The following is a 20,265-nucleotide window of genomic DNA, read 5'->3' on the forward strand; positions in this document are numbered from 1 at the left end:
ACGTCAGAGGCAAAGGCAGCGCGTGATAGGCTGCGCTTCCTGCCGCTTCGTTTTTGCTCCACGTAGAAAGAGAGGCTGGGCGGGATCAAGGCATCGTTTGTTGCAGCGCGAGCTCTGCTGGAATCAGGGAAAGACTCAGAATTGAACTACGTGGTTTGCTTTGAGCAGCTAGTTGCAGGATCAGGCTTTGGGCTTATTGGTGCTTGTTTGCATTCCGACTTTGCTGGTAAACCCCATTGGTTCCTGGTTTGAACTGATCTGTCGATTGGCCGGCATGTCAACCGTATACTGATTTCTAGTTATTAGGATTTTATCTCAGGGCTTACCGTATTTTAAAGTTTTCCTCAGTTGTGAAACGTAAGTAATTACATAAAGTCGTTGTATAGTGGCTAGAGCGTTAGAGAGTTAAAGTCCCCACTTGGCCATGAATCTCACTGGGTGACCTTGAGCCAGTCACCAACTTCCAGCATAACCTACCTCACAGGGTTGTTTTGAGGATGATATGGGGGGGGGGGAGAGAGTCATACACTGAACTTACTGGTGACATGCAAATGCAATAATAAATAATATATATCTTAGTGCTATCAGGCCACAAAGATATTCTGAGCATTTTTTTGCTAGTAGTTTCATCACTTGGCATTGTTTTTTTCCAAATTTGTTGGCTTTTTTGTGTGTTTCTTTGTTTTTTGTTACTGACTAAAATTTTGTTATTAAAATTAATTTGCTACGGTTGAAGTTGTAGCTAAGGAAAAATACATTTCAATATCTGTCTGTCTTGGAAGACAATGGAGGAGTGTGCCTTTGGGGGTGAAGATTAGAAAGTTACACACCTGCTGTGGCTGTAGAGACTAATATGGGAGAGATGTGTTTTGTTGCAGCTGGGGCAGATGAATGCGTTTGGTTGTGCTGCTGCAGATACACCATGGTGTGTCTTCTCTGCGCTCCTCCCAACAGTCATTCCTCCTCTGGTCACTGCTATGGATGCATAACTTGTTTCAATGCACTGCAGCCATCCGCAAGGGATTCCCACACGATGGGGTTGATGATGCCAACCTTTATGTCACATTTGCAGACATCTTTGTAATGCAGGGTTGATCTGCCAACGGGCCTGGTGCCTAAAGCCAGCTTCCCATAGAGGATGTCCTTGGGGATCCTGCCATCTTCCATTATTTGGACATGACCAAGCCAGGGTAAATGTTGTAGAGACAGGAGTGCAAACATGCTAGGAATGTGGGCTTGGGAGAGCACATCTTTGTTTAAGACTCTGTCCTGCCATGTGATGCCCAAAATCTTTCTGATGCAGCGCATGTGGCATTGAGATGTCACGCCTGTCGACTGTATGTTGCCCAGGGCTCACTTTTATAAAGCAGCATGTTCAGCACACAAGCCTGGTAGTCCTTCATCTTAGTATTGTTAGCATCACATTCTCCCATACCCTTTGGAGAGGCGAGCCTTGCCAGTACGCTTGTCCAGTTTAAGTGTGCTTGTCCAGTTTAAGTGTCGATGGAGAGGTTGCTGGTTATGGTGGAACCCAGCTGAGGCGTGGAGTGCTGGTGATGTCCTGACTCGGGGTGTTGGTCTTTGTCAGGCTGATGGTAAGGCTCGGCTCCCTGCAGGCTTGGGCAAAATGGTTGATGAGTCTCTGTAGAGCTTTCTCAGAGTGAACTTCAAGGCTGTGTCATCTGCAAACAACATCTCTCAGATAAAGACCCACCAGGCCGCCACAGTTTTGTCTTAGCACAGAGAAGTGCGAGGTTGAACAGACCCCCATCACTCCTCAAATGAAAGTACAAACCGCAGACTTTGACTACAGTATATGTATACTGTACTGGTTTTGCTGAATGAAGTGTATCCCTATTAAATAGATGCAACTGGGCTTTCTAATCATGGGGCTATTTAGTATCCATGTTACAATCACTTGACATTTGTCATGGACTGCTTTCAGCATATCAGTAATCTGGAGATTAGTATTTAAATCCTGAAGACTCCAGGACAATCATAGGGTTTTGGCAGCATTCCTAAGGTAGCAGACAGTCGAGAAAACAAGATGTTCTAAGAGGCTGCAAGTGGCCTATTATTTAATTATTCAGACTGCTGCTTTTCTAAGGAGGGTACAGGGACTACAATCTGAGTGAGTTGTGTGTACTGAAGATGGCCATGAAAGCATTAGCAAACATAGTGAATGGCGTAAACCCAGAGCCTGTCATGGGCAAGATTCTGTTTCCTTAGCTACAGGGTTGCATCATCCTGGAGATGTAAAATACAATGTGGCAAGGAGAGTCCAACTGTCCATGGCAGTGGGGCTGATATCCTACATTATTAGGGGTATCAAAAGTCTAATGAGCTAACAAAGCAGGGAGTATATGCGAAAGTGGGGAATATGTACAAAGGATCGCTAGAGCAGAGCAGTGCAGACTTCAGGCTTGTGGGATCTGTTTTGAGTTTTACTAGAACCCTGAGATCAACCAACTAGAACCAGGTGCAAAGGACATAAATTTAGAATTAAAAAACATGTGCATCTGATGAGAACAGGGGTTTTGTGTCGGAAGTGAAATGAGCTTACAATCCTCACAAAATTCTATTTCTGGTCACTCCAAGTTTTCTTCATTGTACTTAATAGTAGGGTGGATACATGTTGTTGTTGTTGTTGTTGTTGTTGTTGTTGTTGTTGTTGTTGTTGTTGTTGTTGTTGTTTCTGTTACTTGCTGATCTGCTGCACATCACCCAAAGATCTACCAGTAGATCCACATCTACCTTTAGCTCACCCCTGACCTAGAAGTCTTCACCTCCCTAGGATTTCCCCTGAGGCTTTACTGGAATGAGCAAGCTTACTCAAAGAAGAGTAAGGTCAGACTTGTGGGCAGCCTAAACTCATTCTGAAACCATATATCTGATGAGGGTCATCCTCCTGTCATTATAACAATACCATAAGGAAGATTTCCAATATGACCCACCTAAGTAGCTATAAATGGTCTTACTTTCATTTGGAGCTAGTGCCACATTGATCTGTGGTCCAGGAGTCGCATGTCAAAGTCAGTGTGGCCAAAGTGTAAGGTGGCCATAGACATTCTTTTAATTTTGGAGGTTGGGGGTGTAACAAAAACCTTTTGGCATCACAGTCTCACAGCAAGGGACTTATGGGAGCATTCATTCTTAAAAAACCATGCAAAGCAGCAAAACACCTTTTGGCATCACAGCAGGGGATCCATGTGTTGTTGTTTTTTAATGACTTGGTGGGAGGTCTTGTGGGACCACAAAACCCAGCCCATGGGCTCCTTTTAGCTACTATTTGTTTTAAGACATGCACAATTTTTCTTTGCCAGAAGCTGTACTTTTACATTAAAGAGGTAGGCGGATTGTGAAGGTAGGAGAAACTTGATGGGCTATTGTCTTTCTTTAACTACTGTCCTTCTCGTGACACTTTCCAATAAAATAGTGTGCATTTATGCTTGCATCAGAAGGTATAGCAGATACAATAGTCAGGTAAGACTGTGCTCCTGTGCATACCTTTTGGGGATAAGCCCCATTGACCTTAGTGGAACTTCAAAGTTAAAATGAATAGAATTGCACTGCAAATGTTTAAGGTTCCTACCTGTCATGATCTATGCAAACTACAATCCTAAACACACTCATTAAAGAGTAAGTCTTATCAAATTCAGAGGGACTTATTTCTGAGTAAATAGACATAGGATTGTGTGGGCCAGTAGCCTTCTGCATATCCATAAGGATGAAAGCCCCTGAATCTCTGAAACTACTATCTAGCTGTACCCGGTTGCAAGATTAGAGCAATTAACATTTAACTCTTAATTTAAAGCTATTTCAACATTTGTCTGGCTGCTGCTGATTTGCTTTAAAAAAATGATTCAAAGCCCAGGCACATCAAGCAAAAATGTGTACAATATTCTAGGAAGAAGCTATTTGATGGAAACCAGAGAATAACTCTCATACTCTGAAGATTATTCATTAATATCTGGTACATGTAAAAACAAGATAATTAAATGTTCTGGTTTTATTCTATTTCTACCTTGAAATGGAATGTTTGGTGAAATACTATGGCTATCACAGCATGGTGTTTATTATTGATTAATATTATATATATATATATATATATATATATATATATATATATATATCCATAGACTGAATTTGTATAAAATATTTGCATAACTGATTGTTTCTACATAAAGAAAGGAAGCAAAAATGGAAGCAAATACGCCTACAATGTGCTTGTTGTATGTTCGCCTCAGTGTAATGTAACGTGAATTGAAAATCACATCTCACCAATAACTCCTGTGTAAGGAACAAAGTTGGACAGCCTTCTTCAAAATATTCTTGAGCAGAGGAGAAATTGAGCTTTTCCAACCTGCTGCCTTCAACATATTGTTGGGACTACAGCCCCCACCATTCCTGAACACAGGCCATCTAGCTTGATCGGCAGTAAGTTTGCAGTTCAACAACTGGAGGGCATAAGGTTGAGGAAGGCTGGATTAATTATACAACTTATTTGCTTGTTTATATCCCATCTTCATTTCATTTTCATTTATTATTTCTATGTCACTTTTTACTCACATGAGTCACAAAGCGGTTTACATACAATAAATAAGAACATAGTAGAACATCACAATTACAACATAAATCTTATAAAATAATTAACAAATCTTCAGTAAAACAACAACCTTCTATAAAGCACCATTAACAAAACAACTTTTAAAAAAACAGGCTAAACAGCACAGCCGCAAGATAAGTAATAAAATTCACAAAGCTTTACAGCAGACATAATCCACAAAACGATATTAATGTTAACAAACTAACAATCAAAAACAAACTAAGCACTCCCATGTGTTCAAAGTAGTATACACAATCCCCTTCCTCATTTCATTTTATGGCCCAAAGTCACCCAATGAGCTTCATGGAGAATTCCAAATATACTTCACTGTAGTCTACATGACATAGTTATTCTGCTATTCTTTACACTGACGATATGAGAATCTGTCATGACAACAAATAGGCAATATAGGCATTATGAGGTCCAAAATCCATACTGAGGCAATACCAATATTAGGCTTTTTGGTTCTTTGTTTTTCTACTATTGTAGGAAAAAGCTATTTCACAACTTGTGTCAGATATGCATTCTTAATTATTTGAGAGGTAACCGAAATGCAAACCTCAGCCGTGCATCTCAAGGGACAACCTGACTGACTTGCCTCCATAGTCCAAGATAGAGCACAGCTGGACTGGAATAATTCACGTGGAGGGAAAATGTGGTTTTGACATGAATCTACACAATATTTTTTTTTTAATGGACCATTCCCTGTGAGACTACAAAGCATAGAAAGCAATTAGAATACAATAAATGGCAAACCTGCTAAACAACTAAAATGTGATTGGGGTTGGGAGGCAGCAAATATTTATTGTGACCTTTGCTTACCTTAAGGAAAATGGCATGGTACAGCACATATGCCCCAGAGACATGAGGAAGGCTGTGATCCCTGTTAACAGCACCAGATGGCTCTCAGCATTGCTTTTGCAAAATTATTCGATATCCTTGAAAAGAAAACCCAAATATTTGATCATGGGATATTCATATAAAGCCTTATTCATAAACCCTTTCATATAAGGAGGGTAACATTCCAAATTAAACTCTGATACACACCTATTAGTGCTAATGAGAGTGTTGTTGTCTAAAGATACAAGATTAGTCAACAAAAGGAATAATTTTCAACCGTGAGATCAATTGGAGTTTTCAGCCAAAAAGAAAGAAAGATTCTAAGAACTGAAGGGTGGATAAAAACTCACTTTAGGTATCGTGAGAAAGGAAGGCATATTGAACACAAAGTTTGTTTATCTGCAGTTTGGTTGAAATTATGTCAATATTTTTCATTCTTAGTACAAAATCGAATTTTATATATGGTAGCAGGGTGTCAGCAAATAATTTTTTCTGCATCCCAAGCTCTCATTATAACCAACCACAGAAGCTCTACACAAAAAACCCCAAAACCTTTTCTTGGTTGCACACAGATTGCATTCAACACATTCTGTTTTATTTTGATTGGCATAAGCGTAACTTAAAGACAACTTGTAATGTGTAAACCTATAAATAGGTGGACAGACTTCAGGTGTTGCAATCTATTTTGTTCTGCTGTACTGTTTTCAGTGCCTGCTAAATACTTTTTTGTTTAGGCACAACCTGTAATGTAAAGTTGGAATGTATTTTAATATGTAGAGTTGGAAGAAACCCTAAGGATCAAACCTGCAACCTTGGCATTATTAGCACTACACTCTAAGCAACTGAGCTATCCATATATTTTTAACTGCTTGCTTTATTTTTATTTTTTGTAGGTCTGCTTGCTTTTAACTTCTTAATTTTATTGATAATTTCAATGTATATTATATATTTTATGTAAGCTGGTTTGAGGTTTCTACACTGCCTCCCGCAGTTTGGTCAAACTCGTGTTAGTAGCTTCTACAATATAGTGGTATACAAATGTTGTTAAATAAAAACAAAACAAATATTAGAATCCTGATGCCTACCAACTGGAGTGAGGTGCAAAATATGTGTGGGTGTTCCTCCAGGGCTGACCCAAGACATATTGATGCCTGATGTGAAGAACAAGATGGTGCCCCTGTCTAGATGGGCAGTTCAATCTTCAGTACTGGTGACAGCATTGTGCAGTACACCTTGGGACAGCAGGTTGCATTGAGGGAGTTTATGACCCACCATTGGCATCCTGTAGGACATCACTTATATTAAAAAGTATATGAAGCTATATCAAATTTATATGAAATCCATATCAAGCAATGTCAAATTTATATCAAAAGATAGGACTTATGGGGAACAGGGTGGGGCACCTGACACTTTTTGTTTGACATAATGTATGTCCCATGTTGTGCTGCATTCCCTTTCCACCAACCTGCCAGGGGCCATATGTCAGCAAAAGTGGGTGGAACCAAGGCCAGTTCAAGATACCTGGGCATCTGAGGTGAACCACAAGATAGTGTTCCCCTCCCTGCCAAGGAAGGGGTGAGTGAAGATCTAAATCAGAACCCCAAGGATCTACATCAGGATCTGCTGCCTGTGGGTCCTGCTGTCTGAGGCAGTCACCCCACCTTGCCTCACTGATGAAGCAATACATGTACATTTTGCATTTGTACAGGCTCCATCCAGACAAGCAACAGGCATTATCAGAGTTCAAGAACACAGGGAGGGCCTGGGGAGAGATCCAAGAAACACATTTTGGCCACTGGGTCTGAGCTTCCCCACCCTTGCCGTAGACAATCAGGAGCCCAGTTTGTCAGGCATTGTATATTCCACTCAACAAAACAATCCTCTGTTACAAGTAAGTTCCTAACCAAAGCTTGTTTAAAACACAGCTTAATGCTGAAATCCTATGCACACTTTGGTAAAGGTACCCCTGACAGGTCTAATCGCGGACGACTCTAGGGTTGGGGCGCTCATCTCGCTCTATAGGCCAAGGGAGCCAGTGTTTGTCTGCAGACAGTTTCCAGGTCATGTGGCCAGCATGACTAAGCCGCTTCTGACGAACCAGAGCAGCGCACGGAAATGCCGTTTACCTTCCCGCCGGAGCGGTACCTATTTATTTACTTGCACTTTTTGATGTGTTTTCGAACTGCTAGGTGGCCAGGAGCTGGGACCGAGCAATGGGAGAGCACCCCGTCGCGGGGATTTGAACCGCCAACCTTCCGATTGGCAAGCCCTAGGCTCTCTGGTTTAGACCCACCAAACTCAAATGTTCAGAGTGGGCAGGCATACAATTACACCGGAAAGAAATGTAGCCTAGTTTTAACTGGTTTGTCAGATTGAATGTGTTTTGGATCTTCTAGTGTCACGGTGGACATACACTTGGCCTGTTGCTGAAAGTATTCAAGCTTGGGAGTTACACAGAACTGCTTATTAGGCAGAAAGATAAAACAGGAGCAGGGGAAGCCGCCTTTTATCAAGCCAGATCACTTGTCCATCTAGCTCAGTATTGTTTACCGTGATTGGCAAGTGGCTTCCCAGGATGTTAGGCAGGGGTCTCTCCCAGCCTGACCTCGAGATGCTGAGTGTTGCCCTTGAGACCATCTACGTGCAAAGCAGTTGCTTTATACCACTGAGCTGTGGTTTTCCTCCTTAAAATAATAAAACCACGGTTTCTTGGAAGACTTATGGGTGAAGACGTATACCCATGCGTTGCAAGCGTCTTGTGGTGCTGCTGACACCTTAAAAGATCTGGCAGCTTTGTTTAGAAGAACACTTGTGTCAGACCAAGAGCTTGCGGCATAATAACTGTTAGGGCAGCCCATGCTGCAATAAGCGCCAGCCACAGTGAAAGTCCACGAAAGCTCATGCCATAATGAACGTGTTAGTCTTCAAGGTGCCACAAGGCTCTGTGTTGTTGTTATTCGCATTCGACGTGGCTTCGCTACAGACAAGAGGCGCTTTTTGAGGTCCCGGCAAGGTTCCTAAGGCGTGGCCCTAAAACACACACGCACACATTGGGTTGCTCAAATGATTTTATTTACCAAGCCGCCTGCCAGCAAACGCCCCCCCCCCCCAATCCCCCTTCCCCCCTCGGCGCCCTCCCGTTTCCTTTCTCTTGTCCCCGCTCGCCTCCTCCTCTCACCGCGCAAGCGCATAGAGGGCCAAGCAGACGTTCCCTTAGCAACCGCGCCCTGAGCACTGCCGCGGCCCCGCCCGCCGTGCTACAGCCTCAGAGGAGAAAGAGGCGAGCGAGAGAACCAGGCAGGCAGGCAGGCAGCGCGAGCCGGAGTGTGGGCCTGGCTAGGGTGATGGGGCGCAGGGCCCGCGGGCTTCCACCCCGCTACCGCCATGATGCTGCTGAGCAGGAAGCCGGAGGGTCCCCTCACTGCAGGTAATAACGGCCCCTCCCGGGCGGGGAGGTTAGATGGGGCTCCCTGGGTCTCTACCTCGGATCTTATTCCTACCCCCCCCCCGACTTGGAATGGATCCCTCCACTCCTCGAGGCGAGAGGGCCTTTGGGCCATTCGAAGACTCGGAGAGGGGGGTGCCGCGGGGCTTCTCGCGGAACAGGACAAGAAGAGAGGCGAAGTATCGATCTGTATTATTGCATATGCAGCCGAACGCACATGCCGCGCTGGCCCCGCTTCCTCGGAGAGAGGCCACGTTGCGCCTGCCTCGTCCACCCCCGTTTTGTGCAATGGGGATTTTGAGGTGGGGGCCCCCCGATCCGCCTACATTGGGAGGGGGGGCTGTTGCGTTGTTTTACGAAGGAAAAAGAGTATTCCAAGAGATCCCGCGTCCTGCCCTGTGTGTGCGTGCGAGTGTGTGAAATCCACTTCTTTGTTGCTCCTTTTTCCACCCTGCGCCCTTCCGTTAGATCGATTGCGAGGAGTTTAAAGGATAACTCATCCGTTTTAGGGGATCTGGATCCGCAGTATAATGCAGCGGGGGGCATATTGTGGAGGGGGATAGCGGGGGGGAATCTAGCACCAGAGAGAGGGATGGTGGGAGAGAAAGAGGCAGACATGAGGTTGCGGCAAGCTTGTTTTGAGCTAAGGGCCGGCCGGGTATTTTTTTTGTTTTTGCAGGGGTCGCGATGGAGAAAGCACCGTCGGCAAAAATGCTAAAAGCCCGTTCCTGTTGTGGGTTAAGCCTCGTTGCGGGATTGGCCGCCAAGTAAACATGCACACGATTGCAATCGGAGCTTGTGGGTTGCATCCAACTAAGTTTTACTCAAGGGTAGACCTGTCGGAAATAATGGGCCTGGGTTAGCCACGTTCCTTGTTTTCAGTGGGTCTGCTCTTGAGTAGGACTATCAGTGGATTCGGCCCTACGTGTTTTCGCTGGGGTGGTGGTGGAGGATGGAGTCGAAAGAGAAAAATGCGGATGGAGCCTCGGGAAGCGTGTCGGGACGGGTTCCCCAGGAGACCAGGGGAAAACTCCCCATTGCACGAGAGGTTTAAAATGCCAGTCGGGACAAAGCAGCCGGCGTCTGATTTTAACGGACAAGTTGGCCTGAGTTGGGAGGATTGTGCTTCACCATAGGAAACGATGTCGATTTCTTTCTTTCTAAGGTTCTGTAACAATTGCTTTGTTAGGTCTGGTCTCATGTTTCAGAGCACTTTGTGTGTAAACGCATATCCAAAATACTCTTTATGACTTTAAGAGACTTAGACGCAGGCAGGCCAGATTCCTTCAAGTCGCTGCCAAATTCTGCATAAGGAAGAATTTTTATTTTGACATTTTTCCGTTGGCAACTTAGTTGACTTCTTTTTAACTGTTTTCAATTAGGACAAGGAGCATTCATTTGTTCAGATCAGCAGTACTCCCCATGTAACTATTTTGTTTGTTAGGTTTGCAATCCAAGTTTTAAAAGAAAGGCAATTTTTTTAGTGATCAAGTAAGGCAGGGTGAGGAACCTATTTCTTTTCCTTCACACCACTGATTTTTTGTTTCACTGTGTCTATAGAACACATTTGTTAAAACAGCATCTTCAGGAATAGAATACAGTGGTACCTCGGGTTACATACGCTTCAGGTTACAGACTCTGCTAACCGAAAAATATTACCTCGGGTTAAGAACTTTGCTTCAGGATGAGAACAGAAATCGTACTCCCGCGGTGTGGTAGCAGCGGGAGACCCCATTAGCTAAAGTGGTGCTTCAGGTTAAGAACAGTTTCAGGTTAAGAACGGACCTCCGGAACAAATTAAGTACTTAACCCGAGGTACCACTGTACTGTTTTATAGCTATGCATATATGTCAATATCAAACTCTGGTCTGTGGCATTTATGGGGGGGGTGACAATAAATGCAGCATTCATGTGAAAACTTCTAATTGGAGATCAGTTTAAAACAAAAATGTAGAAAATTAAGGTAATTCATTCTTTTGCATGTTTGCTTGGAAGCAAGCTCTACCGATTTCAGCCTTAGTGTAAGTAATGTTGAAGGTGGTGTTTTTACAGTTACATAGCAATATAATATTTGTAGACAACTGTGTTTGTGACCCAATACACGTATTGATTTGTGTAGTAATTTGTATTTCTGGAACTATTATTCTCTGTCACATTAAGCATACATTGATTCATAAGTGCTGTGCAACACATTTGCACTTTCATTTACTTTAGAAGGAATTTTATCTATTTATTGGCTTATTTTGCAACCTTTAAATAAAGATGTTACAGAATTGTGTACTCCTCTCAGATAATTTTCTTTAAAATACATTGCTAGCTAAAAGATTTTAAGATTTTCTTGATGCTTGTGATAAATGGACCTGGTTTGAGAGTTTGATCCATAAACAAATCCTAAAGCTAAGTGAACATTTAGCCCAGTGATGTGCAACCTGTGGCCCTTCAGATGTTGCTGGACAACAATTCCCATCATCTCTGACTTGGCTATGCTGGCTGGGGACAATGAGCTATGGAGTCCTAAAACACGTTGAGGGCCACAGGTTTCCAATATCTGATCTAGCCTTAAGAAACCGGTTTTTAGCTGTGTTACAGTTGCTGCTTTTTTGTTTCGTTTTTTCATCCTGTGCAAACTTAAGTGGCTTACTGAAAAATAAATTAAAAATAATGTTTATATGAATTGGTGTTAGTTTTTACTGACCATCTTGTTATTTCCAGCCAGGTTTGGAGATGGCTTGTACGATTCCTACATGAGAATAGATCAGATTAGATATACAGATCCTACAAATGAAGAATGCACCCCTTCTGGACTTCCGTCACTGGGGAGACCTAATGTAAGTAATTTCAGGAATCTTGGATTCTGTCTCCAGTGTTGCAAAACATTAATACAGCTGTATCCATGAGGAAGGTCGTTTTGTTCTTACTGATTTTATTCCAGGCCATAGGATATGCTGTTTAGCATGATCTAGAATGTTACTTAATAACTGGATGCAACTCATGATACTAATGTATGTGTGTTTTATTAGTCAGTAACTCATTCCTGTCTTAACAAGTACAGCCTTGCGACTCAGTTTTCTGGGGGTAGTCACCCCACTGCTGCTCTGCCTGCCTTACTGCTTCTCTTTCCCCCTCCCCTATTGTAGCATAGCCCCAGGAGGTGCTCATGATGTGGGAGAGGGCCTGGTGACAACAACAGGCATGCCCAGGTAAGGGAACAGAGAGCAGCTTTAACATCTCTTGACAAGAGAGCTGAATTAAGAAGTGCCAAAAACCTGCCTGTCTCTGTGCAGACAGTACACCTAGCACTTTAGAGGTTCTCTGGTCCTTTCTGCACTGATGAAAAATATGTTTAAAAGCTGTCTTCTAAATTTTCAAGCTTGTTCTAGACATCCATTTGTGTTCCTCAGGGGAAACATCAATATATAAAGTTAGAAATAAACTATTTATTTATTAATTTATTGAATTTCTATACTGTCCTATACTCAGAGGTCTCAAAATATTATTATTCATTCTCTTCCAGCTTACATGAGAGTAAGAGTTGCAAGAGCAGCTCTTCTGTGACTTTATTCTTCTAACTGTTAAATAAATCAACTTTCTCTAGGATAAGACAGAAGTAAAATCTGATTGGTGAAGAAGCAAGCCATAGATAATAGAACTGATAATTGTGTTTGTGCTCTCTTTGTTGGTCAGAAGTGAGAGAGATCACACTATAGGTGCAGCAGTCTGCTGTGTTATCTGGGGAGCTGTGTCTGTTGCATTTATACTTGACACTTGGCACAGGAGTACTAGGACTGCACCTGTGTGTATCTGAATATACTTTAACTTTTAAATGCAACAAGGCATTTATAGGGCTGAAATAGTACTTTTGTGTTTATGTATTATGGGTGTTGTTTTTATTTCTTCATATGCTCCCAGTAAATAAGGAACCCTATTTCTTTTTAGAACACCACTATTCCCTGTCGCTTGAATTCTATTTTTATAGACATGATAGATGTTTTAATCAGAGTTGTATTTCTTTGGAAGCTGGCTGAAGTGGCTCATTTGGGTTGCATCAATTATATCCAGCTGTGGCAATGATCTTAACTGTAAGATGATGTGTAAATACTTTCCAGCAACAGGGGAATTCTATTCTGAGTGAAACCAAAGATTCCCTGCATAGTCTGATCACTGAGAGAAGAAACTGGCATGTACAGTTTTAGCATTCTATCATGCCATGATTGCTTATTGGAAACTTGTGGCTAAAAGCCAGAGGGGAGTAATGGATTAGAATGTGACATAGAGATGTGAAAGCAAATGCATTGGGTCAGATCATGACTGTTAGAAACGGGTGTTTGTCAGCTTGTGACAAACTTCTTGCCCTCCCCCTGTCTTGGCAAGTGCGTGTATGTGTGTGCATACACACATATTCAAATAATTTATGAATGCATATAAAAGAGAATACTGTTTTTCTAGGCCATCATTGATTTTGAGCCCTTTTAAAAAAATAATCAAATACCCATGTGCCTGTTCAGATTATTTATGCTATGTTTTCTTATAAATCCTTTCAGTCATGGATTTCTTGCTTTTTGAAGTACAGTCCTCTGTACACTTATGTGGGATTAAGCCCATTTGAAATTAGTGGGACTTGCTTCTTGGGAAATGTCCATTGATAATTCTGTATTTTTAATATGCTGTTTCTGAAATCTTTGTGAGCTGCCATATGTAGTTGCTTCTTTAAAAAGTATAACTAAAATTATATTGAAATCTATAAAGGCATTTGCCTTATTGACCCAAGTGAAAGTGAGGAATATTTAAATAGCTTTAATGTTATTCGTATTATCAATCAGGTTTAGGAAGGAAATAAAAAACGTCCAATGTATGCAACCAGCATCTGCTTTAAACTTTACCTAATGTAAACATTCCTGAATGTAGTCAGTTAACTAAAGGTTCATACCATGGGTTTTTAGGGGGGGGGTTGTTTGTTTTTTGTTTGCCTTTCCCCTCAACCCTTCAAATACTTCTTCATTCTGAACATGTGTGCAAGGTTCTTTTCTGCACCATGCGCACATGCAATAAAAACAAATCTTCCAGGAAGTGCACAACAGTGTAAGACCAAACGTTACTTGCTTTAGTTCTCATGTTTCACAATGAGCAAAATGAAGGCTTGTATTATTTTGTGGGGGACAATATCTGTTTCCATTAAAAATAAAATTAGTATTCAGCTCTTGCATAAAAGTGCCATTTTCCTGACTTGGTATAGTTTTTGTGCAAAGAGTGTTAGAGGTCTTGTGGACAACTGCCATGTTACTTTTTAAAAATAATTAAAAAGTCTGATATATGCATTGCAATTATAATCTCAGAAGTAATCCACCAAAGTTACTGGGTGGAGGTCTACAGAGAATAATTCCTGAACTGTGCATGCCTTCAGCATGTGGCAGTCAGTGGAAATAAATGTTTTTGTTTGGCATTAGGGGTCTGCCTGAAACAATAACTGGTTAGGTTGTGATTAGGTGACGCGCAAACAGAAGGGGCCACCCACTGAAACATCATACACATGACAAATTGCCCCCAACCCACACACAAAAATGCAACTAACTTCCATACCAGTGATGACCGCTAATGTATAATAGGGCAATTTTTGCTTACTGGATTTTTACAGTGAGGGAAATCCAGATTAATTGTAGTAGTGTGGACTGGTGTTTTGATGCTGACAAATTTGTATGGACACTCTTGAGAAACCTATATGCACAAGCAGCACTGAGTCTACGATAAACTGGAAATGCCCTTGTCTTCTAATACTGCAATCTTAGTGCTCTAAGGAGTTAATCCTATTGTACTTACAGACAGTCCTGAGCATGGTTGCTCAGAAGTAAATAGCGCAATATTAAGAGAACAAGCAATCTTCCAAGGCTAACCTATATTGGGAGTATTCAAAAAGCTGATCTGAACAACACACCACATGTGTTGTCACTCATTTCTCTTGGCTGCTAACAGCTAGTCTATGGGCTAAGTAAACTATGTAGTCCAGCTCTTGCAAGAGGAAGTGTTGGAAGCAGGGTGACAGGTTACTCTGAAGTCATCTGATTGGAAATGGAACTTGCAGTTAAAATTGTAATGTGGGTCAGTCTGCCAAAAGTCATCTGATCATTATCCAGCTGGCCATTCTACTGGAGAGAGGGTTCTTTGCATCCCAGCTGTCTCAGGGAAGTCAGGTTACCAAACCTGAACAACAGGATTTGGAATTCTAACCAGGTGTGAAATGTGTTGAAGGATGGTTCCAATGGGGAGAAAGGGAGTTCTTTGCTTTCCAGTTAAGCCAAGCCAAACTATAGGAAAGTGGCTTCTGACATCCCAGTCTAAGCACACTTACGCCAGCTGGAGCACCATAGAATTTGGCATGAATTATCTGTACTGGCAAAATTGTACTAACATCAGGGTTATGTTGGCATAATATCACAAATTAAGCAGCTTTACTTCTGTTGTGGTGTGACATCCTGCAGGTGCAGGGACCAATAAAGGTGGTGTAGGATATGTTGGAAAGGAGCCGTCTGAATCATAAACTCTCTCAGACTCTGCTCCTGCCCCTGCGTCAGTTACGCTGACATAAAAATGGTGAGCCCATTCAACTCAGTGGGGAGTTGAAACACACTATAACCCTCCTGCTCTGGCCACAGCTCCACAGACATAGGATGCAGATAACGCTGCACTCAATTACATCACACCTACAGCAGTATATATATGCTGACAGGCGCTATAGCTCCAATGAGAGCATGGGGCTTTGTTAGGAATACTTGGAGCATGCAAGGGAGAACTTTAGTAATGGGAGCTATGGAGAAAGGGCACTTTACACAAACAGCCTCATCAGGACACCTCTAGGAAGAGCAGGTTGCTAACACCTCCTTGCAGCCCATATAGGTATTCTGTCTCTAGTCTCCACACACAAACAGCAAGATGCATGTTGATTCTGCCACTATACCTAGGGATGCACACACACCACACAATTAAGTATTGGCTAACCATTCTTCCTCCCTCCACAGCTAGTAGCATTGCCACTGACACAGGAGAGGTAAGTACATTCAGTAAGGGAGGGGTAGGCCAGTGGCCATGAACCCCCACATGAAGGTAAGCTCTCTGTTGATGAATGGCAGGAACTGCACTCTAACCATTGCTTGCCAAACACTCACGATCCCTTTTGCAGTTGGGGGCATGGAGCAGAACAAAACACTGCAACTTCCTACAAGAGATAGGTAAGTATTGTCTTGGTGATCGCAATCCACTCCCCATTGGGGGTTGGGTGAAGGGAGACAGCACTCTCACACACACACTTGATCAAAAACACCAGGTGAGCATTGTGGTCCAGGAACTATGTGCTGCAGTTGCTGACCATTGTTCTCTACTGTCTGTGTGCACACCCCCCCCCTTGGCACTCCATAGTCTGACCTTGAACAGAAGCGGTAGCTTCTTCCTTACTCCCAGCACCATTGCAGACCAAGTGAAGCCTTCAGCATTACCAGCCTCAGTAACCTGTATGATTCTGGCTGTTTCTCTGTGGGGTTGCCAACTTTCACTTTTTCCAGTGCATAAGTTGCATTATGGACAGTTGCACACTTTGGTGACGGATGGCACTGCAGAGTAAACCACCTGTTATCCTGTTGTCTTATACAACTTTCATAAAAGTCTGGCAACCCCATCCATGTGTCTTGGATGCTGTTTAGTAAAATGCTTGCCTTTTGTTATAGCTGACCATTTGTTTGTTATTGGAGGTGAGCAGGTTGGGATCATTTCCACACCCCAGAGTATGTTCTGTCCTCTGCTAGCCTCAGGAAGGGACTTTAAATGAAAAAGATCTTCGGGGAATTCTTTGCTATCAGGTCTGAAGAGATGCAACATTTCCACCCACTTGCCATTTTACCTCCAGTGAGGGTAAAAGAAGAAGAGTTTGGATTTGATATCCCACTTTATCACTACCCTAAGGAGTCTCAAAGTGGCTAACAATCTCCTTTCCCTTCCTCCTCCACAACACTCTGTGAGGTGAGTGAGGCTGAGAGACTTCAGTGTGACTAGCCCAAGGTCACCCAGCAGCTGCATGTGGAGGAGCGGGGAAGCGAACCCGGTGCACCAGATTACGAGTCCACTGTTCCTAACCACTGCACCACACTGGCAGTCTCCTCTCCACTCACAGGCAGCCCGGTCACTGCCACCGTGATCAGTGAGGCAGGCTCTCTTCCATTTTGTATTGGGGAGTCAGAAGGGTGATTTTGTTATAGGATGATTTACCCATCTTTTCCCTCTAGAAGGAGTGCTCAAGCAGGCTTACCATATATCTGTGCCTGTGAACACACAGTTTTTATGCTGCTGTTGCAGGCCTCCAACTTTTGGTTTAAGAATTGATCCCATTTAAGTTACACGGATACAACAGCAATATAAGTGGTCACAAGTGTATCTGAGACCATATGACCTTACCTTGTTTCAATGTGCCATAGCTTAAGGCCACTAAAAATATAGCATAACTGATACATCTTGCAAGCTGAAAAATTTATATTATTTAAATGTATTGGCGTGAAGGAAGTTTACTGCATGGAAATGCTCACAAAATATTTACATGATTAGAATAGCATTAATTTTGCAGAATTGTGGGCTCGAATTTAAGGGGAAATGTCAATGAACTTTAAGTACAGCTACTGTGGAGTCTGGGGGAAAGAGTATTTTGCCCTAAGAATTCAAACTCTTCTCTTTTATCGAGAGTTAATCTTAAATAAATTAATACTATGGGATACAGTTGTATGTAGTTCTGGAAGTGCCTCACCAAAGACTCCTGACCAAGCTTAGCAGTCATGGAATAAGATAAGAGGCCCTCTTGTGGATCAGTAACTGGTTAAGAAACAGGGAGCAGAGGGCAGGAATAAATGGACAGTTCTCCAATGGCAAGATGTAGCAAGTAGAGTACCCCCAGGATCAGTATTGTGCTTTTAATTGGTTCATAAATGATTTAGAATTAGGATTGAGCAGTGATGGAGCCAAGTAAGCTTATGATACCAAATTATTCCAGGTGGTTAAAACAGTAAGGAACTGTGAAGAGCTCCAAAATACTGTGTAAATGGGCAATAAAATGGCAAATGCAATTAAATGTTTAAAAAAGTGTAAAGTGATGTACACCATATGCATGCTCATGGGATCAGAACTAGAAGTGACTGAGCAGAAATAAGACCTTGGCGTAGTGGAGAGCTCAATGAAGATGTCAACCCAGTTTGCAGCAGCTGTGAAAAAGGCGACATGTTAGGAATGCTTAGAAAATGAATTGAAAATAAAACTGCGAGTATCATAATGCTGTTATACAAATCTGTGGTGCAAGTGCACTTGGAATACCGTACACTGTGCTGTACAGTCACAGGATAGGTGGACATGGCTTACCCAAAATGGCTTGGCACGCCAAATTGGGCCAACAGAATGGAGGTTCGCCACCCCGACGTAGACTAACAATGTCTGTGTACAGTGGTACCTCCGGTTGCGCATGGGATCTGTTCCGGAGCTCTGGTCGGATCCCGAGGTGTTCATATCCAGAAGTGCTGCTTCTGCACATGTGCGCAGGGCAAAACCCAGAAAAATACTTCCGGGTTTGCCACGCACATATCCTGAAGGTGAACATAAGTAGAGGTACCACTGTACTTTCCCAAGTAATCTTAAACAAAGCATTGTTGAAAAGTTATCATAGTTAAATTTTGATATTTTGTTTCATTGACAGTGTATGATGGGGCCCATTTAGTCCCTGCACCCCTTTTCTTCAGTCTAGTCTCATATTTGATAAGTTTGTCAAATTAGATTTTGTTTTGGAAAATGCCTAGCCTAATTCAGAGTACACAGTGCATGTAATGTGTGTGTCTGTTTTCAGACTTTTCATAATAGAACATTGGACTTTTTCGGAAACCTGAAACAGACTTTCCTGTTCTACATTTTGTAATATATTGAAAGTATTTTTCTAGGTCTTCTGGATTGTTACTGGTTACTTTGTGTAATAATTGTGGTCCAGTAGATGAGATCTAGCAGTTAAGCAGAGGGCTAATCTGGCTGCTAATTACAATCTTAAAATGTGTGTTTTAAGAGGCCCTTGAGCTCCACTGTTGTGTTTGGATGCCTTTTTGACAGTTCTGAAAACAACAGAAAGCAGACGTGCTTTTTACTGTAGCTTGTTCAGGAGAGAGGAGAAAGGTTACCTGTTGGACACTGTGCTACGGAATGGGTGAATGTTAAAAGGATATTAATACTTCATAGAAGTTGAAATTCTTTGTTATTTCCTTTTTCATTTTCCCCACCAGCAGGAAATGACTGAGTAATGGGAATTGGGCAAAGAGTGGCATAGCTGTTTGAATTCTAGTGCGTAAATGGTTGCTTGATGTCGGGAGGCTCAAGTCCATACTCAGAGCAGTGCAGAGAAATGAGAGGTAGAGCTTTCTCAAGCTAATGTCTTCCTGTGGGAGTTTGTTGCAAGCCTGTGTGTGTGTTGTTTCTGTGTTCGTCCAAAAGACTAATCATTAGTCCTCGGTTCTTAAAAACCAATCAAACCAAACCCAAATAGTTTTCTAACTTTCTTCTTATCAGCATGACCTCAGTTTATTTCCTTGTAGGATCACTGTCAAAACAGAGAATGTGTTGTGAAACAAAATACTGCCCTAGGAGGTATGAGGCTTAATCATACCATGCATTTCTTTCAGAGCAGAGAATGGGGAAAGAGCTATGTCATGGAATCAGGTGGTCAGTGGCTGGGAGTTTGCTTTCTTTTGGAAGGGAGGAGGCTTTCCTAGGCAACATAGATAGCCGATATGAAGAAGGATGTAGCAGGGAATTCACCTCAAACATATATGTCCATTTACATGCTTTGGGAAAATAGTTGTGGAAAACTAACTTGATCATGGTTCTCTGATGTTTGCAAAATATTGGATTTTGATCACGGAAAGGAAGTTAGGTCCTGAGGTTGGGTTTGTAGGGAGAGGTGGCATGTCTGTGCCACGTAAATATGTTTCTGTTTCTGGAAAAGTGGTTATCACTCTATATTAAATTCCTCTCTACAAATCCTGTTTGGTTTTTTGAGCCATTAAAGCAATGCTTCTCTGACACTTGGCAAGTTTTATATTTTGGAGCATGAAAGCTGGAAACTTGGGTTTACAGAACACAAAAGCTGAACTCATTCATTGCCAGCTTCCAAGTACTATAGTTTTTAGGCACATTACCCACCATCCTTGGGTCAGATGGGTCCAAAAATCTTCCTCATTTATTAGTCAGAGGGAAAAGTCTGAAATAGTTCAGTCTGTGGCACCATGCAGCTTTAAACTTTCACCTTTTTGTGCTTGTCAGTTGCCAAATCTCTTCACCTTTAAGTGATAGCAGAATGTCTTTTCAGACATGT

The 20,265-nt window shown here is 42.3% G+C and overlaps 1 protein-coding gene across 4 annotated transcripts in view; it reads left to right on the forward strand.

Annotated features, from left to right (window-relative positions):
* The window catches only part of DYRK3 (dual specificity tyrosine phosphorylation regulated kinase 3), a 38,003-nt gene that overhangs the window by 14,312 nt on the left and 3,426 nt on the right, over positions 1 to 20,265 (forward strand). The window contains exons 1-2 of one of the 4 annotated variants that reach the window (XM_083617126.1): positions 8,688 to 8,873; positions 11,604 to 11,719. In XM_083617126.1, the coding sequence (XP_083473252.1) occupies positions 8,831 to 8,873; positions 11,604 to 11,719 (159 nt within the window). In that variant the 5' untranslated portion in view covers positions 8,688 to 8,830. Of the gene's footprint in view, positions 1 to 8,687; positions 8,874 to 11,603; positions 11,720 to 20,265 lie in introns of those variants that run through there. The other 3 variants (XM_083617125.1, XM_083617124.1, XM_083617127.1) reach the window with 3 other exon arrangements.

Source organism: Podarcis filfolensis (assembly GCF_964270895.1).
Source record: "Podarcis filfolensis genome assembly, chromosome: 6".
Classification (NCBI taxonomy): domain Eukaryota; kingdom Metazoa; phylum Chordata; class Lepidosauria; order Squamata; family Lacertidae; genus Podarcis; species Podarcis filfolensis.